The sequence below is a fragment of the Rhamphochromis sp. 'chilingali' genome (assembly GCF_963969265.1).
Source record: "Rhamphochromis sp. 'chilingali' genome assembly, chromosome: 4".
NCBI lineage: Eukaryota > Metazoa > Chordata > Actinopteri > Cichliformes > Cichlidae > Rhamphochromis > Rhamphochromis sp. 'chilingali'.
In genome coordinates this window covers 4,189,258-4,216,094 of record NC_137948.1, presented here as the reverse complement: position 1 = coordinate 4,216,094, position 26,837 = coordinate 4,189,258, and the positions used below count along the sequence as shown (strand labels likewise).

General features: G+C 40.9%; 2 protein-coding genes across 2 annotated transcripts; both read left to right on the top strand.

The window, feature by feature from the left end:
- Positions 1-566: 566 nt before the first annotated feature.
- On the top strand, positions 567-3,195 carry LOC308394798 (aly/REF export factor 2-like). Its single transcript, XM_080879331.1, has 6 exons — positions 567-870; positions 1,620-1,793; positions 1,874-2,021; positions 2,138-2,204; positions 2,483-2,666; positions 2,772-3,195. The coding sequence occupies exons 1-6, from the start codon at positions 679-681 to the stop codon at positions 2,790-2,792; spliced, it is 786 nt and encodes a 261-aa protein (XP_080735457.1). The 5' UTR covers positions 567-678; the 3' UTR covers positions 2,793-3,195.
- Positions 3,196-5,400: 2,205 nt separating this feature from the next.
- LOC308395161 (rho GDP-dissociation inhibitor 1-like) lies at positions 5,401-26,780 on the top strand. Its single transcript, XM_080879871.1, has 6 exons — positions 5,401-5,534; positions 15,517-15,705; positions 16,443-16,526; positions 22,084-22,160; positions 23,186-23,249; positions 24,879-26,780. The coding sequence occupies exons 2-6, from the start codon at positions 15,519-15,521 to the stop codon at positions 25,076-25,078; spliced, it is 612 nt and encodes a 203-aa protein (XP_080735997.1). The 5' UTR covers positions 5,401-5,534; positions 15,517-15,518; the 3' UTR covers positions 25,079-26,780.
- The last annotated feature ends 57 nt before the right edge of the window (positions 26,781-26,837 follow it).

Here is a 26,837-nt window from a genome sequence, read left to right as displayed (position 1 = left end):
AGAAATGTTGACCCAATATGTCTCAGATGCCAACACAAGGCCTTTGAAGTCCATCATCATGGTAATAAAAACTTTTGCCATCAACCAAACCATAAAAAGTTAGGGCTTGTGGAGTCAGGGACCTCCTTGAAATCTTCTCCTAAATCACTTTTTTTTTTTTTTATCTTTTGATGGCCACAAGCTTTGAGCTGCTTTATTTACGATATTCCCTGCCAAATATTACTTTTTAATTATTTGTAGTTTTCATGGTCAGAAATTGAACGTTTGTCTTTTGTAGGTTTTATTCTCAGTGCTTGAGGCAACTGTTGGTGCGATTTGGTGCTATGTAAAAAAAAGTAAATATAACTGAACCGAATTCTCTGTTTAAATATGTCCTGCTTATATCAAGCAAAACGGGTTTTGATACTTCATTGTGTTTTGGAAATGTAAAAATATTATATATCACACTTATCCTTTAAATATAGAAAATGCTACATATTCATTTACATATTAATCGTTTACTATTAAAGTGTCTTTTTTTTTTCAAAAGGCGGAGCTTCTGCGTCAGCGAAGCTTCCCTCTGACGTCATTTCCGTCAATTTCAACATCGCGCCGCCGGTAGCTTATAAACAGCCTCCTCTGCACGCTTTGTCGGTAGTCTTTGTCCGTCTTCTTTGTCGGTGAAGTTTAAACAGCGCCATGGGTGATAAGATGGACATGTCTCTGGACGACATTATCAAGATGAGCAAGAAAGGAGGCGGAGGTAGAGGCCGCGGGAGAGGAACGTTCGCCCGGGCTGGAGGCTCAGGTCGAGGCGGCGGGCCGTCGAGGCCGGCGCGGGGCCGACAGAGCAACTTCAACCGAAACAACAGATCCACGCCGTACACGAGGGTATGGAAGAAAAGCGGTTGAAATTGTGAAAATAGTTAAAATATTGGAAATGTATTTTAAAATGCGTCATTAAAGGTGTAATTACGTGATTACGGACTTCCGGAAACTAGCATGGTTCAGTTAACAGTAACAGGAGAAGCTAGGAGCTGAACCAGCATGGACTCTGAGGGACTTTTCTGTGCCTGTTTTCTTGTATTTCTTCGGCTGCTGTGATTGATATGGATGTTTTACCCTCGCTGCAGTGTTTTTTTTTGTTGTTTTTTTTTTTGCTGTTGTTGTTTTTGTTTTTTTTTGGCTTTGTCAGCATTTTATAGCCTGCTCGAGCAAAAAGAGCCGAAATCCTGTCTACCAAACTATTTTTTTTTGTTTGCCTCCTGACAAAACTGCTTCAAAGTGGGGCCTTTGCTTCATTTTTTTGGCCGCATACTTAACATGGGGCTTTTTCCAACCTGTGGAAACTCGCTGCCTTACTGTCACCACCTCTGTGGAAAGAAGAGTGTTTTCAGGCACTGAAGAAAGACTCTCATCCCTTTTGAATGGACTCCTCCTGTGAAGACCTGGATGATGCCTCTAGCCTGATTCCCGTGATGTTTATAGGGAGTAATGACCATAAACTGGTTATTAGATTACATTTTTCAATAGCCTTCAGACATTCAATATTCAAGTGCTTTAAGCCATCATAGTAGCACTCTGAGTTTCCTAGAACAAAACACAAACTAAGCCTGTATTTAATTTTTTTGTCTCCACAGCCCAGAGAGTTGCCTGATAAATGGCAGCACGATATGTTTGAGGAGCATGTTGGTGGACGTGCTGGAAACAGTGGTGGAAACGGCGGAGGAAACAGTGGTGGAAATGGCGGAGGAAACGGCAGCAAGCTGCTGATTTCCAATCTGGACTTTGGTGTCTCTGATTCTGATATCAGGGTAATTATCTAAGCTCAGATCTATTTTGCTCACCTCAGATGCTGAGGAATGGCACTGATTTTCCAGATTTTACTTTTTAGGAGCTGTTTGCTGAGTTCGGAGCGTTGAAGAAGGCATCTATACACTATGATCGGTCTGGTCGCAGTAAAGGAACTGCAGACGTCCACTTTGTAAATAAGGCAGATGCACTGAAAGCCATGAAGCACTATAACGGCGTACCGCTTGATGGTGAGGATTTGTTCCCATGCTTGTTCTCTTGTTTAGGCGTGTGCACATGGGTGTTGTTAATGGTAACTAACTAAATTTATACTTCTGTTATTTTTATTTATTTTTTTTCCCGCCAGGCCGCCCTATGAAAATCCAACAAGCCACTTTAGAATTCGACACACAGAACACACAGAATACACAAGGGTATGTTTTTTTGTTTTTAAAAAAAGGATCTGGGGTTGTAAATCAAGGTTGATGGGTTAATGTGATGACATAGGCATTGAAAATGGGTTACGATGTTACGCAGTTAAAAAAAAAAAAAATCAATTTATGTATTACACGGATTTTGAGATTTGATAAGTGATTTATTGCAAAATCGACAACAAATTCCATTAATTTTCTTCCATTTATCTGGGTGGGGGGAGCTTGTTAGGCTTTTACAGGTTCTCTGGAGTAACCCTCTTTCTTTTTATTGTTTGCAGCTCAAACAAAGGTTTTGATCGGACTAGGCTCGGTCAGCCCAGGGTTGAAAGGCGGCGAGGAGGAGGTGGTGGTGGAGGCGGCGGTGGCGGTGGAGGTTTTAGAGGCCGCGGGAGGGGAGGAGGAAACAGACCCCAGCTTTCTGCAGAGGAACTTGATGCCCAGTTGGATGCCTATAATGCTGAGGTATGTAATCAGGCTGCATAAAATCAGTTTCCTTAATTATTTGGATAATACTGTGAACACAATTTTCTAATCGGTTTCTTCTTCTTCTTTTTTTCTTCATCTTAGTGTAAGATGGACACCAGTTAAAAGGACTCTGATGGGATGATGCTCCCGTTCCTTTTATCATTTTTTTATTTTGGCTAATCAGATGTGATGGATCAGACCCTTGTGTTTTAAAGACATTTTGTATGGACCATTTTTTTGTTTTGGGTGTTATTTTCAAATTTTCTCTTTTTATAACCATAAAACCATGTTATCAGGATTCAGGAACTGTTGTTGCCTTAAACCTGTAATGAGAATCTTTGTTCTCTTTTTTTTTTTTTTGTATAAACATGGTTGAATGACAGACTTCTGAATGTAAATTTAAAAACAAAAAAAGTTGCATTTTAATGTACACTGGTTCTGTCACTCAGTACTGTATATTTGACACATGGACACATTCAAAGGATTTTGTACATAAATTCATGATATTGAGTCATCTTTAGAAAAACGTCTCTCGTCTTCTTGGACTCCTCACAGTGGTGCCAAATGTTGACTGGCCATGTTCAGGCCAACTACTGAAACAATGTTAAACTAAAGCCTTTGTCTTTGTAATGGTGCATTCTCAAAGCACCACACAATGAATTACCTGAGAAGTCTCTACCACTGGTACTCTTCCTCATACAAGATCAACATCTTGATCTTGCTGCTTGTACCTCTTCATATTGTCTTTGCTCCGTCTTCTTGGTGGTGTCTCTCATATGTTCAGTATCTGAATTGATATTAGGGCTGCAGCAACCGATTATCTTAGAAATTGAGTAATCTCGGTTATTTAATCAAGTAATTGGATAGGAAATACTTTTCTCTAATGAGCAATACTAAATATACAAAGGAGGGCGGTGCAGGTTTTTCAAAATGAACTCCTTGCAATGTTTTAATGAAAACGTTTGTCAAGAAGGACAACAAAACCCTTTGTATTAATGTGCAAATAAATGAAATTTAAACAAAAACACAAGTAAAAAATGCATAAATAACTTAAGGTACATTCAGAAGGTCAAACTCAATAAAATATGTATATGAAGTTTACCTTTACTTCCCAGTAAAGCTTTTATTGCTGATTACAGAGCTGCTGTTTTGGACACTAGAAACACGTTTTCTCTCGCTCCACCTGAGCTCAGCTGCTCTTCGCAGCGTGTGTGCAAACTGCACCAGTGTCATCCTCACTGCTGCTGTTGTGTTATCAGTGTGTGTGGGGTTAACATTGCTCCTGAGTACCATTTCAGGTCTGTTTTTAAATCACAAATGTTTCACATTTCCATAGCGACAGTGGTATGAGCCGTGCCTTAAACAGCATCGAAACAAAGAATTTGTATTAAGAATTTTTTATAATAGAGTTATTCGAATTACTCGATAATTCGTAGCTCTAACTGATAACTTTCAGCATCACACAGTGAAACTAATGTAGTCATGTTTTATCTTATAATTTTATAAAAATGTAAACAAATTTCAAGACAAGACTTGTATTTCTTCATGTCTAGACTACTGCAAAAGCCTTTTTACTTCCTGCACTCATTTTTGCATTTGAACACTGGCTTCCAGAATGTTATAGAATTGATGTAACTGATAACTAGTTTTAAGGCCATTGGCTTTACAACTTCTGCATCTTTCAACTGCAGTTGTGCGATAATGATCCACACGGGGATGCCGGTCCCTGCCTCACTGAAGACTTAAGGCAACAGTGTTTGCAGTCAGTGCCCCGAGGCACTGGTCCTTGGTTATTAATAAATAATAATGGCTTCTATTTTTGGCCATTAGCAAAGAGACCAGGAAAGGGCCAGAAAAAAACAAAGAAACAGAAAACAACTAATTGAATTAGATGGAAAGAACACATAAATTGGTAATAAAAAAGATTTAGGTTGAAGTAATGGCTCATTACACCCGTGCCACATATTATATATGATTAAGAAAAATTATTGCTTTGTAGCCACAGCACCTAGACGCCACGCAGTCATTCAGATGACATTCAACTGTATTCCAGTATAAGTAAATGTGTAACTTTTGTATAGGCGACTCCATCTGTCTGACACCTAAAGCTTCCCAAAGCTGGGCCATGCAAGAGGAGAACAACAAGCAAAACAGGAACAGAAAGACTGAAAAAGAAAAGAATCAAGGTGTTGCAGAGACGAGACCTCAACCCGATTTAAATGCTGTGGTGGGAACTTTAAGAGCGCTGTACACAAACAAATGCCCACAAACCTCAATGAACTGAATCAGCGCTGTAAGGAAGAGAGAGCTGAAATTCTTTCACAATGACAAGAGACTGATAAAGTCATACAGAAATGATTATTGGGGTGTACTTAGTTGTTCGCAGGAACTGCATAGTAGTGTCCAGTGAGAACTTTCTTAAGGAAAAAAAAAAGAAAAAGAAAAATTATCAGAAGGTGTAGGTTTTGTAAGAATTTGCCTCTGCACACACAAAAGATTTTAAATCAGACAAACAAACATGTACTTCAAGGGGTTTTACAAGTAAGTATTAGAAGCAATCAGTGTTTTTTTTAATACACAAGTCAGTTTTAAATATGTCCCGTTATCCTCTGTACCTTTTATCACAGTACAAAGTGTGACAGCAGAGCGAAACTATCCCACTGAACCCAAAACTAAACACAAGCTGTTAAGCGCGTCACCTACGTAGGGCGTGCGCGCCGCGGACCCGCTCCCGGGAACGTGACGCGCGGGCGGCGCACGGGGCGGCGCCGTCCCCTTGTTCGCCATACTTGCAGGAGAGCCCAGAGAGCAACGAACGCACTTACTGCAAAGGCTCCTGAAAACACTACTGCGTTTAATTTAAAGGTAAGCGTCTCCAGCTTCGAGGACAGCTTCTAACGCCCTCTCTAGAGCAACCATAACCGGCGCGCGTCCGTGAAGCCGCTCCGTTGTCGCGCCCGCTCCTGTCAGCTGATGATAACTTGTCATGCTAATGTTAGCTGCAGGCTCCGGTTAGCTCGGCTGAATTGTTCCCAGCGGTTAACGAGCTAGCCACTTGTCTCGCTCCTCAGTCCCACCCTGTGTGAGAGGGGGGGTCGGCGGCAGGAAAAGTTGAGCCACATTGTTCAGTATTAATGAGTTTAATCGTTCAGGCTAATGAACCAGTGGCGTGAGTAAACTGATGTGCTGTCAAAAGGAGGTTTGTTACCCGGCTAATAATGACAGATATATTTACTATTTTATCACCATGGCAGCTGCGGTTCATCTGGGGTTTTTCGCGGATAATACATAATTGAGGAAAATTTGCAAAGATCCGTGATATTATCTTTAAAATAAACATGCGTTCATTAAATTTCATTGAAAGAGCTGTTTTGTTTTTAATTTAATTTAATGCAGAAAAAATAAATATAGGAAACTCTGAAAGTCTTTGTGTTTATATGCCTGCCTAAAGCAAACAATAACACACTTTGACCAACGAACTATTAATTCTGTGTGTTAGTTAGAGATCAATACGTTAAAAAAAGCCCCACAAAAAGAAAAGTTACACTTTGTTTTTAATATATGTTATTGTTACTCTGTTCATCTGGGATTAGATTCACCTAGATTACAAACGACAAAATGACAGTCAGACCTTCCAAGAGCTAGTTTATGAACAAAAATGTATACGATTTAGAGATTACATGATATATTAGAGTATTATTATTATTTCTTATTATTTTATAAGTGAGCCTTTATATAGGTTTATATATAGGTTCATTCTTCTGTCAGGTGTGTATAGAGTGTGAAATGATTTGATAATGAACCTAAATAATAAATAATCATCTGTTAGCCTCTATTACACTTTAACAAAACTTAAATTCTTTGCACATGGAGTTACTCATTAACAGGCTGCCGTTATGAAGGTCAGATAGATGTAATGGCACTTTGGCGCCGGTTTGTTGACTTTTTACTTGTTGGCGTTAACGTTTTCACAGCAGAGAAATAAATAGGGGTGCAACGATATTCGTATCGATATTGAACCGTTCGATACAGTGCTTTCGGTTCGGTACGCATATGTATCGAACAATACAACATTTGTAATTTATTTTATCAATTTTCCTTCTGACGATGCTGTCTGTGTTGAGCGCTCAGTGAATCTGCGTTCGACTACTCCGCCTAGGCTGCACTGTCGAGCGCAGATCCACTGAGCGCTCAACACAGACAGCATCGTCAGAAGGAAGAGGGCAGGGCACCTCCCCCACCCTCATTCAGATCTGGCGTTTGGAATTATTTTGGTTTTCATGTGACGTATGACCCTGAAGGTAAGCGAGTCATGGACTAAAGTAAAACAGTATGTTGGATGTTCCACGCAATGCTCAATTACATGGGTGGGAGCTAGTGTGTTAGCGCAGTTAGCTCGTTAACGTGTTGGCCGTCTAGCCCCATGCACGGAGCTATCGGCGGTAGCTCGTTAACGGAGATTTGCCGTGTTGTGGCGTTAAGGTCATTTCAACGAGATTAACCTGAAAGCACTAGCGGGAACACAACGAATATGACTGCACATTTACGCCGACATCATCCTAGTGCAAAGACAAAAACAACAAGCATGCTACTAACTTTAGCCGAGTCATTTAGACAGCTGTTAGCACATGATTCTCCTTATGCTGCTGAGAATATAGCCCAGAAGAAGCGGATAGTATAGCTTTTATTTTGGAAAGAGCCATTTCTCTGTAATAAACTCTCTTTTCCAAAGATGAGTTATTCCTCAATCAGATACAGGGCTTGCAATATCGCTAGCCCGACGTCCCGGAGCTAGCGATTTTTTCAGTCGGGCTACCAAAATCTATCTCTGCCCTGCCCGTCGGCCTATTGTAGGAAAAATATATGTCAATGCTTTTGCATTCTTTCAAAAATGTAGCTGGGTAATTATGTCATTGGCATCGGTGAGCCACTGTCAATATGTGACATATTGAAGTCGCGTTTGAATTTGCGCTTGTTTTTTTGCTTTCACTTTGCAATCGTGCGAACTGTGTATAGAGAGCGACAGCACTGATCTGTGAGTGATGATAATTTGTGCACCAATTCCTCTGACATCGTCTTATTAATCGTTAGCTTACTATGCAAACATGACAAGTGAAATCTCCCGCAGCTTAAACATGTGAGAGGTTGATCGCGCAGAGAATCGCTGAGCTTATGTGAGTGCGTGTAAAAGCATTTCAGTTCTGCTGAGCCAAACAAGACAGGTCAGGGTGAAGAAGTGACAGCCAAAGAAAAGCTTACCACAAAACGGAGAAGTTATGACAAATCAGACTATGAGGCAAAAAGAAAGTGCAGCTTTATGGTTTCATGGACAAAAGAATTTCTGTGGCTGGATATGATGAGCTAAATAACCAGGGCTGCACATAAGTGGTCCGCAGGTGCGCATTCGCTGTCAAAATAAAAAACATGCACAAGGGTTAGGGTTAAATTTAAAAACTGTACTTTTGAGTTAAAATATATATTTATAATTTTAATAAATGACAAATTAAAAATGCATGAACATTTTTTGTATCGAAAAAATATCGAACCGTGACACCAAAGTATCGAACCGAACCGAACCGTGAATTTTGTGTATCGTTGCACCCCTAGAAATAAACTCACGCCCCCACAGCGAAAGTCTTTCTCTTTTTTAAAGAAGCAAACACAGCTACTCCCTTGGACCATCTCATTCCCCCTCTTTGCTGTTCTTGAATGTAGCTGGAGTCCCTTTCAGCTGTTAACAAACTGTTGGCTTGTGTATGGCGTGCATCATGGCTGGATTGAACATGAGTGTACCGCTATTTCAGTGATGTCGAATTGATACAGGAGCTCAGATCTTCTCAGATCATACAAAAGGAAATGCTGCAACATTTGGAAATTATAAGACTTTCTGGAGATCTGGAGACTTTCAGTTTGCATATTCACCTGACTGTGATATGAGAAACTGTTTTGATGACACGGTATAACTTTGATTTATTAAGTTAGCATAACCAGGAGGAAGCCAGTGATGTGTGAAATAGTTTTGGTGACACTACTTTGGTTGAAAGAGGGCGCCATTTTTGTTTTTACTGTTTCATTTATACGTTGTTAACGACTAACTTAATGTTTTATAAAGCTCAGTTTGATTTAATTTCTTTCTAACTGTACCAAATTTAATAATTCCCTGCTAAGCACGTCTGAAGAGCCAACTATGTCGCTCTTTACTGAATTTTTGCACTAAAGAGACTTAAAACAGTCAAACAGCTAAGGTAGCAGTTAGTTTGTTTAACCCTTACCTGGTTTTTCTGCGCTGAGATTGGACCAATGACAGATGTGCTGAAATAGCATGCAGTTTTTATGCATTCTATGCGTAGACTGTTTCATAGACAGTCTGGCAGCTTGTGCAATATTAGATAAACATGGAAAACATGCTTGTGGATGGTCCTAAAATATGGGAGAAACTGGGAAAAGCAGGAATGTTGACAGATTTGGTAAGGTGTGTCAATGCAGGTCCCCATAATCATTCTCTCCTCAGTGCTACTATTGGGCCACTAACGTAACATATTTAACTACTTAAAAAGCCCAGTGGATGAGAAAAGAAAGAAATTCAATAAATGCAAAAGACGAATAACAAGATATAATTTAATATATTTTATAATTTCTCTTTGGCAAATAAATTACACATGACTAATACAAGGAGGTGAGTCTGTATTTCCAACCCTACAAAAGCTGTAAAGAAAGGAGTTGTCAGAAGATATTTATTTTATAATAAATGGTTATATAGTAGCAGCTATGAAGCCCGGTTCATATATTTGCTCATTGTGTCCAGGTTGTTGGTTGCATTGGTGGACATAGCAGACTCTGGTTGCTTAGGTAACCCACTAATGTATTTACCACCCAGTGATAAATCAATCAGTGGTATAATTCACTCACATTGGTAGTCGCTTAAGATGATCACCTCAAAGCTGAGAAGAGTTTGGCTCACTTATTTTCGACTGCTCCTACAAGACATTTTATATTCCCAGTTCTTGTGTAGGTCAGGCTCAGATTTTTTTTATATGTTAGTATTTGAGGAAAATTTTCCGTATTTATTGATTAATGCAAACCACTTGATTACAAAAAAATCCTCAATGTAACTTCTTTGCTTCAGTGCTTTGTAAGCATTTCATCCACATTTGTGACTAAAATAGACATGAAATAGTGACGTGGAGTATTAGAAGATTCACGCCAGGTAGTTCCTACATTTCTCAGCAAAAAGACGGAAAACACAACAGCAGCTGTGGAGATGATGCTGTCACAGTTTAACGTGGAGCCACAGTCTGTCTACAGACACGTGGTGAAAAGCGGGGAGGTGGCGTTGTTACCGAGAAAGTGAACTCAGCTGCAGTGAAAAGAAAACATGTTTGTCTCGTCCAAAACTATTAAAACCTTTCTGATAAACAGCTGGTGTGAGTCCTTCGTCTATCCACATCAACAACCAGCGCAAACATGACATAAAGCAAACTTTCAGCTCCTCGCATAGGCCACCGTTTTCCTTACACAGAGAAAAATCCATGTTAAAGCTGGAGAAGTTAGAATAAAAGCCTATTTATGCAGATTAACTGTTAACTCAATTAAACTGGCAGCAGCCCAGGGTGTACTAGACTAGATTTATTTCAAGGCTTTTGTAACATTGTTTTTCAGATTTAGATGAATATAAAACATAAATAATGTCATACACATTAAATTAAATTTTATTTATAGTTAAAAAACAAAAACAAATAAAAGTTTTTTTGTTTTTTTTTTATCTTGCAGGTCAGTAAAAGCATGCATGGGGTCCGCAAAACTTTAAGCACTGACGTGGGGCTGTTAGTTTGGATAGTAAATTATTATTAAGTAAGCCGTCGGCAGGTTCTGAACATGTTGTAACATCATGATGATTCTTTAAAAAGCAATTACAGACGGCATTAAACAGACAGACACACGCACACGGTCGCTGACTAACATGCACAAAAATGCACAACAAACATTAACCTTGACCATCGTTGATCCCTGACATCATCGTCCATGTGCAAAACATTGTTGTTTGCAGGGTATTGTTGTCTCCCTGCCGTGCGGGCGGCCAGTACGGACACCTAAGATTGGAATGCGATAACTCGAGAATGAGGCAACCTCGGAGCTTCAAATTATTACTATAGGAATTATCTATCTGCATATCTCAGGGAACTCAACCTGAAGGTCAGAGGTCAAGTTTTCTGAAAATCTTGTGAATGCGATAACCTAAGAACAAGGCAACAAAGGGGTAGCACCAGTCGCCGTAATTTAAATTATATTGCTGCTCAAAATTACAGCAGGCAGAAACCTCCATGTCTCTATTAAATTCTGTATTTGTTATTAATGTTTGCATGAGGCCGGCAGGGGTAACAGTCTGGATTGGCTGTTGCCCTGCAGGTTGTTGTTCTTAGTGTTTGATACAAAAATAGATGAACCCAAAAGAACCCAACACCAAACAGAGGATGTAAACGTTAGTGACACACTGCACTGATGAGGCTACAGGCTCCCGCATGCTTCCTCTGTTTGTGAAATTGAAGTTTCTTTAAGCTTCCCGTCCTGTTTGCAAGCCTGCTGAAGGCTGTGTGGGGCGAGTCTGTCAAACTGGGTTCTAGTCCACTCATGAAATGTCCTAATGTTAATATTTGGCATGACAGCACAAGGGGAGTCTTCTTAATATCACTTTTATTAACTTCTTACATCATGTCCTGTGAGAACACGTGAACTGTTGAAAGTGAAAACACACGAGGATACTTTTTTTTACAATTCATAAAACATGGGATTTTTTTCAGCTTTCCTCAAATAAAAGCACAAATATTATTATACAAATTTATTTAAATCTAAAATACATTATGAGCTTACCAGAAATTAAATTTTTAACCTTTTTATTGTATGTTTGCTCAAATGGAAAAGCTTGTGACAGGAGAACCATAGTGCTTAAACGCATGCACGATAGTTCATTTGAAAGGTAACTTCTACTATCTGAAAATGTGACTGTTCCATATTTCAGACCTGTGCTAATCCCGTGAGGTATTGACGTTACAGGTGTCCTTACTCCTCATGAACACATCTTCAGTTGTCCAAATTTAATCATATTAGGTTAAATATAAATATTTTATTTCCTCACTTTGTGGAGAAAAAGCGGCTGAGCAGGCAGTGGGACATTTATGCTTTTATTAGTAACAATACAAAGTGAATATCCTAAAATTTATTCACTTGAGTTTTGGTTGACAGCTCACTCAAAGTGCAACTCAAGGTCAAAATCAGTGATGGCCAATTTAATTTAGGTGGGACACATACAGCCCAGTATGAGCTAAAGTGGACAGTTGTATATTGTTTCCCTTTCTCTACAATGGTGAATGGACTGGTACTCATATAGCATCTTTCTGCTTAATTTGTGCACTCAAAATGCCTCATTCACCTAATCACACACACACATTCATACACCTTCTGACCTTCCGATGGATGCATCGGGGTCAACTCGAGGTTCGGTATCAGATGGACTGGAGGAAATCAATCCACTGACCTTCTGATTAAACAGAGCCTCAGTGTCACGAAGTTTAAGTACACATTTACTGAACCAACCATCAGTTATAAAAGTGAGCTGAAGAAAAATAACACATCAGTTTTCCACATTATGAAAAAAACTGCTGATTGCCCATCAGCACGGCTCTTTAGGGTCACACTTTGCATAAAACTGTGTCAGAATGATCACTTTCTGTGTTGCCCGATTGACCAAACTTTGGAGAATAAAGTAAATGGAGCTTGCCTAGTAATAAATTATTATATGGTCTCACAGAATAAGATAGCAGTGTATAAAGGGATTAAATTAGCCTTTTGTGAGACAATAAAATCTAAAAGCTACCAGTAAAAGACTGATGTACTTGCACGGTGCTCAGTGGGAAAAATATTTAGCTTTAAGAAATTTCGTAACAGGGAGACCATGCAAACCAAAAATCTAAATAAAAAACTAAGAGTTAATGCCAGGAGTTTCACTCCTCGTCGAGTAACCGTGATCTAAATTTGACCTCAGTTAAATCTGCAATTTAGTTATGCAAAACATGAACTCAAATGAAGATTGCATTAAAAAAAACCAGTTATTTTTTATCATTGTACATGGCTCTAATAATGCATTTTATTTTTATTGAGTGGAAGGTATATCTGAAGTCGCAAGAGAAACTTGACCAAAGTAAAAGTTTGGTGTTTAAAGGCTCTGCTTGATTAAGGAGAATTTGTGCAACCAGCAGCTAATAATCACATTTTGAAGATGTTCTTGAAGTCTTACTTTAGTCACACAATTTTGGTTCCTTCAGGTGCAAGAAATTGTGTATATATAATGGTGCATTTGTAAGGAATAGAAAAGCGGAAAATTGAAGCAGGATTTTGGCTCCTGCTCAGGCATGTTTATGGCTGCGGCTCCTCGCATAGTTCACGTCTGTGCTGCTTATAGACATTTCTAGTTTAGGCAGTTCATAAGAGAAGAGAGAGATATGCAGACAAACTCAAACTTACGATTTGTATCACAAAAATCACTAATCACTAAAATTATTTGGGACATTTGCATTATCCACAATTCTTTTCAAACTTCCAGTCTTTTAGTTACAGCTACAGTTTACACAGTGTTGCATCTGAGGCTGGAGACTCGGAGCTGGAGCATTTAATCCATCTGTTGCTGCTGAAATGTAAACGAATGTCATGGAGGTATTAAACACTGCTGGCTGAGCACTGCTGGGTGGAGATGGAGGTACAATTAGTTCACAGCTACGTTTGCTGTATTGTTGAACTAACTGAAGCAGATTACAGTGATGTTGACTTAGCAGTTAATTTTTTTACCAGTTGTGAAAAATGTCCAGCCTAGTTAAATATCACCTAATGAATAAGAACGGATTATAAAAAAATCAAGAGTATAGTGACTAAAACGATCATGGTGCATCAGATCTTTCTAGCGTGCATGTTGACATTATTTCACTAACTTTTATAGTCAGAGGAAACACATCGGCTCTGTTTTGGTCCTTTTCCTGTACAGCAGTGAGCTTTCGCCCCTCCCTGAAAGCTCGGACTCGCTCGTGTTCAGCTTTGACCAAGATGATGGAAAAACCTGGTCTGCCTAGAAGGAGAAAAACTAACGAAGTTTCCATAGGCGAACATGTTCTAGAAGAAAGAAAAACGAGTACACCTGCCAGCATCCCTCACCCAAACTCTTAACTGTTTGCTATCACTGAGTTTGTGGCTGTTGCTGCAGGGCTTCTGAGGTGGGCAGCTCCAATATCTACCACAAACATCCTGCAGTACAGGCTGCAGGCTGGCAGGGACCAGCAGTTTCCCTTAAGAGTACTCCCCATGTCATAACCTTGTACGTCCTCCACCACAGCTGTGTACCCCTTTATTTCTTACATTTATCTATTTATTAATAATAATAATGGATACTTTATTGATCCCCATGGGGAAATTACTTGTTTTTCTCTGCATTTGACCCATTCACTCAGTGAAGCAGTGGGCAGCCCACTAAGCAGGCGCCCGGGGAGCAGTGTGTAGGGACGGTACCTTGCTCAGGGGTACCTCAGGGTAGCCGTTAAGTGGATTCGAACCGCCGACCTTCCGATCATGGGGCGACCACTTTACCTACTGAGCTATCCCTGCCCCCTTAAATAAAACATTTTATTGAAATTGTACATAAATCCTAAGAAAATCCCCTGTAAAATATTCTAAGTTCAGTAAATACATCTTGTTTCTTAAAATCTCCTCCTATGTCTCCGAAACACCTCTCGAAGTTGGAGTTGTCCAGGAGGCGTCCTGTTCAGATGCCCAGACCACCTCAAATGGCTCCATTCATGCGCTTGACATTCTTTTAAATGTCTAGTCTAGGCATGGATGTTTTTTGTCATAATGGAGCAGCCCTGTGAAGCAGTAGAGTCACTGCATCTGAGCAAAGAGAGTTTACGTCCTGAATTCTCTCTGCTGGTTTTTCCACATTACTGAGAGTTCGTTGTGTGCAGAGCTGTCCTTTAGGTTTTTTTAAAAAAATGCTCCTGTAATTATTTACAACATCAAAGTGGCTGCTCTTAAGTGATTAAAGATACACAACCAGGACTAAAGTGTAATTGTAAGCGATGTATGCTAGAGTGGCAGTGGTGCATTCAGGCCCTGTGTTTTTTCTGTTTTGCTGTGGGTGGGAGGGGGGCTTTAATGTGAGCTTTAAGACTCTCGGTCCAAGCACAGCTCTTCCTGCTTTTGTTACACTGTGCGTTTGAGCAGTGGAAAGTTTTTGGGCATTAGCCTCCTTAAAACGGGAACACAGTTAGTTTCTGTGCAAATGAAACACAAACCCATTGTCTCTGCATCAGGTTAACTCGATCATCTTGCTTTCCTGACATAAATGAGATGGCTTCCTTACTTGGAGGTTTATGAGGACAAAACAAATGTTATTCCTTGTTCTTGTTATCCTTGAAACTCTTCCCTGATAACATCGCTGAGAAAAACAAATATACACGACTGCGGTGTACACTGCTGTGAAGCTGTTGCTTGGTTGAATGTAATAGAGGTGAAAAAGACCAGACTCATGTCATCCATGCCAGGGGAACACAGTTGTTTTCATCTGACCTAAATAACTGCATCATGGGATGCTTGACGCCTCGTTCATGACTCCCCTCTCATTATTACTACTTCAAAGAAGTGAGATTAGATGACATAAAATGCTACACACAGCAGAGTTTGTCTTTTTGTTTACAACAAAACACTTGCCTCCCCAAGAGACAAGTGTTAGTAAGAATATAGGACGTCTGCCCACCTGCTTTCTTTCCATGCTCGCTATACCGTCACTCACATTTTTTCCCCCCTCCAGACATGGCTGACGATGACGTGACTACGGAGCAGCTAGCAGCTATCGCCGCTGAAAATGAAGAGCCAGAGCCAGTGAACTACAAACCTCCAGCCCAGAAGTCAGTGAAGGAGATCCATGAGCTGGATAAGGATGACGAAAGCCTACGCAAATATAAGGAAGCCCTGCTTGGCTCTGGGATCTCTGAGGCTGGTAATACACTGTGTGTGTCTGAGTGTGTGTGTAACGGTTCTGCAAAACCACAGTTCAAATTGTATCTCGGTTTTTCTTTAGAAGTGATTAATTAAAAACAGAAAAATATGTTTATTTGATTTAATGATAAACGTTAAAGTCCATTACTCTGATGTGTTTCTTGTTCACCGCTTCAACAATACAGAAGAGGTCCCTGTAGGTATCACAGTGCAGGAAGGTGGTGCTGTGTTACAATAAAGCAGATGTTTTTGTTGTTTTTGGTTTGTCATTGAACTGTTACATCCTGTTTGATGCATTGTGCATTTTATTAAAAAAACAGGACTAAGCTGGAGTTGTATGTCTTTATAGTAACCTGTGGCCTAGTGTTGTCTGTCAAACACTGATGATCAGTACGCTTCCTGCTGTGAGGAGAAAGTTTGAATTGTTGCCTGAGAACAAACTGAAGAGTAATTAATGCAGAATCTGTCCCAACTACAGCAGCCTGTCCTGATTTCAGCTCCCCTGAGTTCAAACACTTCAAACACGTAGCTGATTTTTACATCACATGCAGACCTCCTATAAATGTCTGGGTTTAGCAGACTGCATGTGAAAATGATGTTAAAGTGTCTTTAAGGATAAATAAAAGTTATGAATATAAACTATGGAGCAGCCAGCAGTAATCTGGGTAGTATGAGACACATGTTTAGCATGTTTGCTACATCTGTACTGAATCACCTGTTTCTTTGGTCTTGTCTCAGATCCCAATGTTCCCAACGTCCAGGTGATCCGGATGAGTTTGGTCTGTGATAGTGCTCCTGAGCCGCTGGTCCTGGACCTCTGTGGTGAGTCTGTGTTCAGGCAGAAATCAAGTAGAAGTTTCTGATTGAACCCCAACATTCAGTGTTTGATAACTAATGGCGCCATATTGGAACTGTTGATCCTTCCTACGGGTTTCCGTAGACCAGGGGTCGGCAACCTGCGGCTCTTTAGTCCTTATAGTGCGGCTCCGCGTGGTTTGGGAAAATAAATTAGAAGTATTTAGCTGAAGTATATTTTCTTTATGTTAGTTTTTTTAACTTGTAGTTCTAAATTGGAAGATTGTTGTGATATTGAAATATAAAAATAAAATTATATTCTATTATTTTTTTCATCGCTCAATATAAGCGTCACACTTGCGGAAGCCGGTGTACCCGCCGAAACGCCGTGCATTTATCGAGACTTCCAACCCCAGGTAGGCCAATTATGGATCTTTGGATCCACATTATGTGAGCAGCTGTTCTCCACCGTGAACTATGTTAAAAACAAACACCGCTCACGTCTCACAGATGACAACTTACTGTCCTGCGTAAAGATAAAGTGACTTCGTACAGCCCCGATTTGCAGACGCTGTGCGCAGAGGTTCAGGAGCAGAAGTCTCATTGTAAACATATCACGGCAGACCCGACGATGTTTGCATGAACACGCTTTTCAGCATCTCTTTATTGACCACTTTTCACACACGGTTGCTGTACGCATACAGCCGGCTGTAGCTTTGCAGCTCACAGCCCGACACACACCAACACATCAGCATAGATACCACAGACATTAAGGCGGCGAGGCGAGGCACACACATTAACCAGGTAAAATACATGTTTAGGCAGAATTTTGCAAATATCTATTTTTCATTTTTCAGCAGCATAGTGCTTTTTTTCCAATTATTTTTTTTTAAAAATTCAGGTCAAGGCTCCAAAAGCCCAAAGGCGATTTATATATCACAACAGTTTTTGTTTGCTACGTGGTTCATTTTAGTTTCCTTTCCATTTGTTATATTTCTTTAAGAGTTCAAAATGTGTTAATTACATGAATAAAATGTAATTTTCTCTGTAGCACTTCATGGATTTCATACGCAACACACCTTAGTTGTTCACACAAAGCATAAAGGTAAAAAGCAATATATACAGTGTTAACTTCATTTTAGATGTCAAAAAGTATTTGCGGCTCCCAGTGTTTTCTTTTGCGTGGAAACCAGGTCCAAATGGCTCTTTGAGTGTTAAAGGTTGCTGACCGCTGCTGTAGGGGAACCTGGGGAAGGATTATTAATAAGTGGCCCGCAGTTATGTTTGTTTCCGGGTTTGTCTCTTCTGGTCCGCTGCTTTAGGTTTTCAGTTGTTTGCTATTTCCCAGCTGCCTGGGCACCTTCTTCATACCCATGTGCATGTGCAGCGATCGTGGTTGGCACTGTGGAAAAAACATTTGTGCGTGACTCAAGGAGTACCTGGATAACTCTGTGTCCCGCCAACATCCTCACCTCAGTTATTTTTTCAATTTTTATTTTGTTTAAAGTTAGAGGAATCTGCTGCTGAGTTCAGTATGTGCAAGATATTTTCAAGTTTCTTGAGTAGCCGCACCAAAATAATTGTAAATATGAGAGGATATAATTGAGCATCCTCGAGTTCATTCAGAGTGATGAGCTCACCTGTGAAGCAAACTGCTGAGACAAACTCACAAACAAGTAGGGGTGAAAAATCTATACTGGATAGTATCGCGATATTTTGTATCATGTGACACCAAATATTGATGTTTTATTAAATAAAATAATCTGGGGTTACTATAAATACATTATTGTTGCCTTATTGTAAATTCGACACGTAACCATAACAGTTAATAAGAGAGACAAAATTAATATCAAGCAGGTTCTTTGAGTTCGTGTTATTGGTGCAGCCGTCCAACAGTCCCCGTTTCGCATGTTGCCCCTTGGGAAAATTAATTTCCCGGCTCCCATCTATAAAATAATTGAAATGCCTTTTTTCTCTCATGGGCCAGTAAATCTCCTTCAGTGGTGGTGGTGGGGGACTCGAGGCCCCGCTGCCAGAGTCAACAACGTGTTGTTCCATAATAATAATAATAATAATAATAATAATAATAATACATTTTATTTAAATAGCGCCTTTCAAAGCACCCAAGGACACTGTACAACAGATAAAAACTGGAAATATACACAATGGTAAAAATAGAAGATAAAAGTCCATCACATTTTCACACCATTATTTTCTTTCGAATCATTTTCATCCTGTTTCAAAGCTCTCAGACGTGCTTGTCCTGCACCCCCAGTACAGACTCTGCCTATTATAATTCCATCCAGCAGCACTTACTCTGTGAAGGTCTGAATCTGCTACTAATAAGATTTACCGACACATCCCAGAAGCAGAGAGAAATGGACAAACTACAGCGACTGGATTTAGTTTTTTAATTCGTGGCACTAATTTAAAAGTTAATGTAAATTATTCCAGAGTTTTATAATCTTGTAGGTCTGAACTGCATCTTCTCACTCCTCTGGAGCAGCTTTGGGCCCAGCTGGCCTAGATTTGGATCAGTCCAGGACATTTTGTCCTGTTCCTCGTTGCAGCTTTTACTGCTTTCTCAGATAAAGTTGTGACTGTCCACACGGTAAATAAAGGCACAACAGTCCAGTTTGGCTGATTGTGACTTTTTCAAAAATCCTGCCATTAATTCTAGTTTAAAGTCACAGATAGCCCTCAGCTATGCTCGTGTGTTTGTCCTTAAAGCTGAATATTGTCAGGCTTAAGAAACACTGAATTGAACTCTGTTAAGGCAAAAAGTGCCCCCCCCCCCTCAGGAGACGTTAAAATGAATTGTCCCCATTGTGTTTGTATTTGGAGATAAAACATGTTTTGCTTTTCAATAAAAAGTCCCTGAAACTAATATTTTTAAGATGTTTCATGGCACAGTCATTTCTCCTCTTATGCAAGGAACCAAAACGTTTAATAAGGTTGATGATAAAACGCGCCCTCACAGTTTCGGGTTCAATTGACTTACAAACTGGCCCAAAATATAAGACTCTTACTTCTGTGATCACAGAGACTGTGATAAAAAGAAGCTTGCAGGAGGAAGAAGGAAAAGCAGAAGAAGCAAAGATTAGTGTAAGTTGTCTGTTTTTGTACTTCAGGAGCAGGAAATAAAACTGGAACACTAACTTTCTGAACTTTAAAATATTTCTTAGTTTCTGCAGAGGTTTGAGTCTCTTTGGGCTCACTTCCTTCTTTGTTGTTGGTTTCTTGTGAAGCTTGGGTTTAAGAGGACTCAAAGGAAGAGGAGGACACACTCTACTCAGCAAGAACATACTAGAAACAGCTCAGTTTAAAAGCCTTTTTTAGAGGCCTGGGAACAACAGGTCAGCATGGCAGTCAGCTCCCACGGGACTGCCAGAGGATTTTAGTGTCCCGAGGACTCACTGATTGTAGGAAACAAAGGGAGGGATGTAAATGTGTCACGCAGGGCGGCGTGATTAAGGCAAAAAACTGAAACTGTTATAATCTGGATTATTTAAGAGTGTAATTAAAAAACAAACAAGAAATTACTGAACCAAAAAACATTTTGCAGAGGTTTTCCTTTAAATTCAGATATAATTAAATTAGTGGTTTACAGATTAGTGGGTGATTTTAAGGGGTACCAATCAGAAGGTCAGTTATTAAGTTGCCAGTTGACGTAGTGTCCTTGAGCACGATACTGAGCCTCATATGCGTTTTTGCTCGACAGGCTTGTAGCGTAGAAGTATGACAACTAATAACTTTACTTTCTCTAGACCAAAAGCTTTCCTTGTCCAAAAATCTCTCCTGTGTCGCCTCTTTTCTTAATCACTTATGTTCTGCACATTTTTAATCTTAGCTTTGTTTTCTGTACTAGAGTAACAGAGTGTATACAGGAAAAAAGCACGTTTGTTAAGACATTAGGACACTTCCATCTAGAGAAGTGATCCAGTGGAACTTGTGCTTTTAACAAGACTCTCTGTTAGTAGTAGATGGTGTTTTCGCCATGAACCGTTCGCCAGTGTTGCTCTGCTAAGGGAGGCAATAAAGGAAGCACCGAAGCAGCTTTCCTCAGTATTTGGATCATTTGAAGAGCTCCCATCGTGGTTTCCATGTAAATGCTTTCGGGTCATGTCACTCTGTGGGGAACATTGTTAACATCTGACCAGTCAGCTGCTGGGTTTGTGCTTTCAGGAAGGGGTAGATAACAAAGGAAGGTGCTGCTGTAAAGGTAGAAGGTGCACATCGTTTAAAACAAAAGACAAGATGCTTTGGTAACGTTTTCATCCTGTTTTGGTGAAACAGCCTGACGTCTCTAATTAAAAGCAGTTTTAAATTGTTTATGGTCGATTAACCTCCAAGTTTGATCCACTCGTTTTTATTTCTTTTTAATATAAACCGATACAGTCACAGTCAGCAGCTCGGTGCTAAAATCTAAGGTCATACACTGTTTTAGTTCCAGCTTACCAGAATGTAAAGTAGATGTAAAATAAAAGCTTAGAGGCTAAAGTGTGAGATCACTGTATGGAGCAGTGTGCGAGTGCTCAGAATAGAAGCAGCTCAGTTTGTGCTCGTGAGCTTCACCTCACGATCGTGATCTAAAAGAGACGATCTGCATTATAATTAACACCTCGTTATCTCACAGTAATGTTTGAGGTCTACAGAGTGAAACGATGTTAGTGGATGGTTCCAGGAGCTACGATAACATGTGTTCAGTGAATCTTTAAGATTGAAACATGAGGGTAAAGACGTGTGTGACTCTCACAGCGTAACAAGTACTTTGGTGGTAACTGTGCGCTCAGTACAGCTGTGAAATATCAACATTGTGTCAGTTAATAAAAACTCAGTACTTTAGATAATTGTGTAATTTTACCTTTTTGATTTTATATGATTTATTGATGTTTACACCTTCATGCATTTGTGTTTTAAATTTATTTTTAAATTCATTTTTGCCAAAAGAGACAATAACAAACAAAGTCACTGTGAAGTGAAATCAGATGTCCTAACAGATCTGTGCCCTGCAGACTGTCTAGCTCTCGCTTTTTACCAGCTTTCCTGTGCAAATGTTTTACTCAATAATTTATTTGTGAGAAATCATATATTCAGCTGCCTCTCCAGTAAGTCTCATCTTGGACTGCAGCTGATGACGGTGGTATTGTTCTCCTCTGCTGCCTTTGTGAGCTCAGCATAGCGCCACCTGCTGCAGGTTTGTGTTTGAGTGGCTGTCAAGCTCACGACGGATCTCCACAGCAGAGGGAGGGCTGCTGTCGACAGCTACAGTCCAAGATGTTCAAGTTCCCCCATCTGCATGACCTGTGGGTCGCTCTTGGGGAAGCAGCTTAATGAAATCCAAGACCATAATAATAGTAACAGCAGCCTGGCCAAAGAGCCAGGACACGACACAGGAAGGGTCGCGGCTAAGCAGGTTAGCGAAGTTAGCGAAGACTGATCAGCGTGAGAGTGAGAGGATTGCATGAATGAATGAATCAATGGCACTAGTCCTTATAACAGATGAAATTAAAAAATGCTGAAGTGAACTGTCACTGAGGTTTGGACCTTATATTGATTTGTCTGTGTTTGTTGTTGCTCACAGGAGACCTGGAAGCCTTTAAGAAGCAGGCCTTTGTCCTGAAGGAGGGAGTAGAATACAGAATAAAGATCAGCTTTAAGGTGAGAGCTGCTGGTCCGTTTAAGAAATGAGTGATCTGTCCTTGTTTTCTGCAGACCATGTTAAAGTACAGCTGTTCCACTGATAGTGATGTTTTCAAATCTGTGAAGTTTGGGTCACTGGACAGGACTCGACAGCCATCCTCTAAGGCACATTTTACAGAAATATTGTTGGCACAGGAGCTCAATGTTGGCAGATTGCTGCTCAGTGAGGCTTTGATATTAAAAACATTTATTTCCTGCCATTAACTATAGGAAATATTGCTCACTTCCTCTGAATCCACTGAGTGTAATGTAGGCACAGGCGATGTACATAGCAACAAAACAACAAGAGACACACATTGTTATTTATCTGGAACCACATCACAATTACAAAGCAGGTTTTAGAGCCACAAAGAGCCATCTGTAGCCACTCAATAACAAAAAATACAAAATCTCAAAGTAATTGGTGTCAGGTCATCTGCGCTCTCATTAAAACATTAATTGGTAGCAGGAGAATTGTAGTAGATGCTCACAGGATGAAAAGAGTCTTTTTATCAGCTTAAAAACAGTTTTCAGCTAAAAGCATGTTGGAAATCATCTTTTTGGTGCAGAAATGGTATTTTATGCCTGTCAGACTGTGTTATCCTTGTCATTTTTATAGTTTCATACAAGAAATGGGACCAAATTCTGTTTCTGTGAGAGGCAGCCAATAACAAGTTGATGTTATATTTATACACAATGTTGGTTCACCCTCAAGTTAGGTGCATTTTTAAGCTTGAATTATTCACAGTTCAGGGTTAATTAGTTTAACAGGAAAAAAAAACATTTTTATAGAAAAAGGTCCACAGACTGAAAATGAGTGAAAAAGCAGCCAATGTCCAAAAACCACTTTCTTCAAGAACTTTTGATCAAGTCAGAAGAAAGTCTGGCTCCTTGGAAGCAAAGTTTAAAGAAATGAGGGCCAGCTCAAGACTTTTGCACAGTGCCATAGACTTGTTGATCTGTCTTACTGTCACATGTCTGATGCAATGTCTTTGTGTCCTCAGGTGAACAGGGAGATCGTATCGGGGCTGAAGTATGTGCAGCAGACGTTCAGGAAAGGAATGAAGAGTGAGTGAAAAACGTCTGTACAAACACAGTTCCTCTGAAGATCAGCGTTACTGGTTGGATGCAGCTCCTGCATGTAAAGCTGATCATGTGCTAACAGCCAAACAGCAGCCTACAACAACCAGAGGCTCATTAGCTGTGCTGCTAATCAGTCTTTTTATATACAAGCATGCACAGCTGTTACTTTGCTAAATGAGCTATTAATGTCAGTTTGGGGCTGATTATTGAGCCAGCCGCTGATGTTGAATCGGTGTTTTTCCTGGATCAAAAAGGCTCCTTTGGAGCGAGCTGAAATGAGCCTGTGTAACAGATAATTGCTGGGAGTTTTACTTTGGCTCTTTGTTTAAAAAAATCTTGTCTCTCCTTGGCGCGTTAGCTACAGTTACAGCACATTTGTTTACGTTCAAACACGTACAGGCCTCAGTCTCACAGTCACCCCTCACACAACTTAAATGTTTCTCTTCATCAGTAAATTTAAAAGTTTTTTCCTTACAATGAAAGAGATAAAAGAGTGCTTAAGCACACAGAGGGGATACTGAGTCACAGAGTAATGGGTAATACTGAGTAACCACAGATGTAACAGCAGCTCTGAATTAAGGCGAGTGAAAGTTGAAAGTGAAAGTAACACTGTTACAAGCTGAACAAACAGTGAAGCAACAATCCTGAGACCTCCTGTGATCCAGAGCTTCTTCAGGGCCTGAAGCTTTATAAGTTATTGAAAACAGCCTCTCACAAAATGCTACTTTTTTAAGTATTATTTGAACATTTTTGCCTTTATTGGATGGTGGAGCAGTGAAGACAGACAGGAAAGTGAGGAGAGGAGAGTCACAGCTGCTGGGACTGCTGCACTCGCCTGCTTACCTACTGAGCTGAAGCGGCTAACTCAGGCTCTTTTTAAAGCCTATGTTTGTGTTTTGCATGTTTAGCTTCTTTTAAAAAAATATTTAATTGGATTTTTATTTTAATAACAATTTCAGGGAATCACAGAATGACTCAAAGGCAGTGCCGTTACACTGTTGTGAATCTGTTTCACCTTTTTTGGTGCAAATTGAAGTGACAACAGGTTCACAGGAGAGGCAACAAGAGCACTCCCCAAAATAAGAGTGAGCTGCTCCCTGCAGCCCATTCAGTTTCAGTCTAGCTCCTCCAGGATGGCACATCCACATGAAGGTTTTCCAGATCAAGAGTGTGGAGGAGGAACGGGAGTGCTCCTGTTTCTGACACACGAGGATCTCGCTGGTTGTTGTTTTGCAGAGCTCTAGCAGTGCTGCTCTTACTGCCTCATACAGACGAGCGTTCCTGCTGCTGGGTTGACGTCCAGCTCTCCTCTCTTAATATCTCCATCTCCTGCTGTGCAGTGCAACCTCGTGACAGCCCATCACAGTGATCTTATTTTACAGGATTAAGTTGTATAAATTATAGAAGTTATAGAAAACTTTTATAATTATATATCCATGTATATTTAAAATTTTAAGTCCTGTGAAGCTGTTATTTTAATTTTTTTTGCTGTAACTGACTCCTCGCAGCCACCTGCAGTGTCTTCATGGCCCACACGTTGGTAATTACCAGCCTGTTCACAATCTGAGCTGAGCGTGATGTAAAGATCTAACGTTTCCTCTCGTTTGTTGACAGTTGACAAGTCAGACTACATGGTGGGCAGCTATGGGCCGCGTGGTGCTGAATACGACTTCCTGACTACGGTGGAGGAGGCGCCCAAGGGCCTGCTGGCCCGTGGCAACTACGTCATCAAATCCAAGTTCACCGACGACGACAAGCACGACCACCTGTCCTGGGAGTGGAACCTGAACATCAAGAAAGACTGGAAAGACTAAAAGAGGCCTTTGTGTTTGGAGCTGGGGGTGTAGGGGGGCCGCAAGGGATTCCCTCAGCCCCTCCCCTCCTCCTCCATCTTCCTCCTCATCCTCCTCCCATCCCTGCCACGTCCACCGCCATTTCTGCCTTCTTTGTTTTTGTCGTGCATTTCATGCTCTCATGCCTTATCTCACGCCTCGCTGTCTTAACGCCCCACCCGCCCCGCTCTGTCAGCACCAGTAGCAGCAGCAGTAGCAGTAGCAGCAACCTAACCCCCCCCCCCCCCCCCCCCCCCGTCTGTCCGTCCATCAACACCTTCCTGCTCAACGTTTCATTGGTTGCGCACGAGCCCACCTCTGTCCATGCACTCATGCGCCCCACCGAGCTGTGCCAAGTAGCACCTTACTCCTGCGCCCGCCGCCCTCCTCTGCTTCCTGTTTTTTCCCCCAGTTTTTCACTGCTTCAAGAGATTAAGTCCTGCCCTCCACCTCCCCCGAAAAGGTGTCTTCCTCTCTCAGTATAAGTACATGTGGAAAAGCAACTGTACAATCAACTTTTGTTTGCCTTTTTTATATAATGGTATCAATGGTTGTGTAATGTGATTGTATTCACACCACAGTTAATCAGCTGTTCTTAGCACCACCCCCCAGCATCCACCTCCCCGTCTGCCCGCTTGCCAACCGCTCCACGCTCGTTTTGCTCACCTACTCGCTCGCTGTCTTTTGATATGATTACCAGTACCTGCCTTGAAAGAAAAACAAAACGAAACACATTCATTCAGAGCTGCTCTACGCCGCCTCTTTCTTTTCTAAATGTACTTGCACGCTCCCTGTCAGATGGGAGGCGTGGCCAAAGTGAACAAGGGAGTGGAAAGTATAAAAAGTAGCTGCCTTACGTATCGATTAATGTTTCTTTAGCATGCCTTGTGTGCACGAGCAGCGCTCGCGATCAAGTAGTCTGAATGCGAAGGGCTCGCTCTTGCTGCCAACGAATAACCACCTGTAGCCCTGTTGTAGTGGAGACTGTTTATACAGGTGACTGAATGGCAGCTCTGCACACGCCCACTGCCCCCTCCACGCTAAACGCTTCCTGTAATCGGAGGGAACTGAATGTTAACTATTGGAGAAATTTTAATCTGGCACTCTCGCTTCTTTTAGCCAAGAGGCCTTAGCACCAACTACGATCACGTGGAGAAAAACGGTAAAAACATTTTTAGATTTTTCTTCCCCCCCCCACTTTGCCTTAATGTTTGCCCCCTCCCCGCCGCTCTCGTTCGTTCAGATCGCTTCATAGGTTGCAGTCAGGAGATCCCAGGTGTGGAGGAGGCTGAGCCAGGCGCCGTCTGCTGCTGCCGCCGCCACTGCCGGAGACCTCGGCGGCGTCTGGTCTCACCCGCAGACAGAGGAAAACTGACATGAACAGTCAGGTGACACTACCAGAGAAAACACATGCTCGCTATTTAAATGAAGAATGAAGGTTTTAAAAACACGACTGACCAGTGACACTAAATATGAAGCAAACTCGTACTGTACCGAAACACATGGATGTAAAGCTTCTGTTTGTTCCTTCCTCATCCTCTTCTTCTGATGATAATTATGAATTCCTGCTCCATACATTCCTTCACATTGTACAGTTTCTATGAAAACGCTGGCATGCTGGTGGGGTTGTATATTCTATCATCATTTGTGGTTGCTCTTCTCGGTCAATAAAGATTTTGCTCAACCTGGCCTCTGACGTTCTGGTGTTTTGCAAATAAAGCTTTTTGCTGTATTACACTGT

Coding starts and splice junctions, on each gene's coding strand:
- LOC308394798 (XM_080879331.1), top strand. CDS start 679: ATGGGTGATAAGATGGACATGTCTCTGGACGACATTATCAAGATGAGC. Junction 1,794..1,873: donor TCTCTGATTCTGATATCAGG/GTAATTATCTAA, acceptor TTTACTTTTTAG/GAGCTGTTTGCTGAGTTCGG. Junction 2,667..2,771: donor TGGATGCCTATAATGCTGAG/GTATGTAATCAG, acceptor TCTTCATCTTAG/TGTAAGATGGACACCAGTTA.
- LOC308395161 (XM_080879871.1), top strand. CDS start 15,519: ATGGCTGACGATGACGTGACTACGGAGCAGCTAGCAGCTATCGCCGCT. Junction 15,706..16,442: donor CTCTGGGATCTCTGAGGCTG/GTAATACACTGT, acceptor GTCTTGTCTCAG/ATCCCAATGTTCCCAACGTC. Junction 23,250..24,878: donor GTTCAGGAAAGGAATGAAGA/GTGAGTGAAAAA, acceptor GTTTGTTGACAG/TTGACAAGTCAGACTACATG.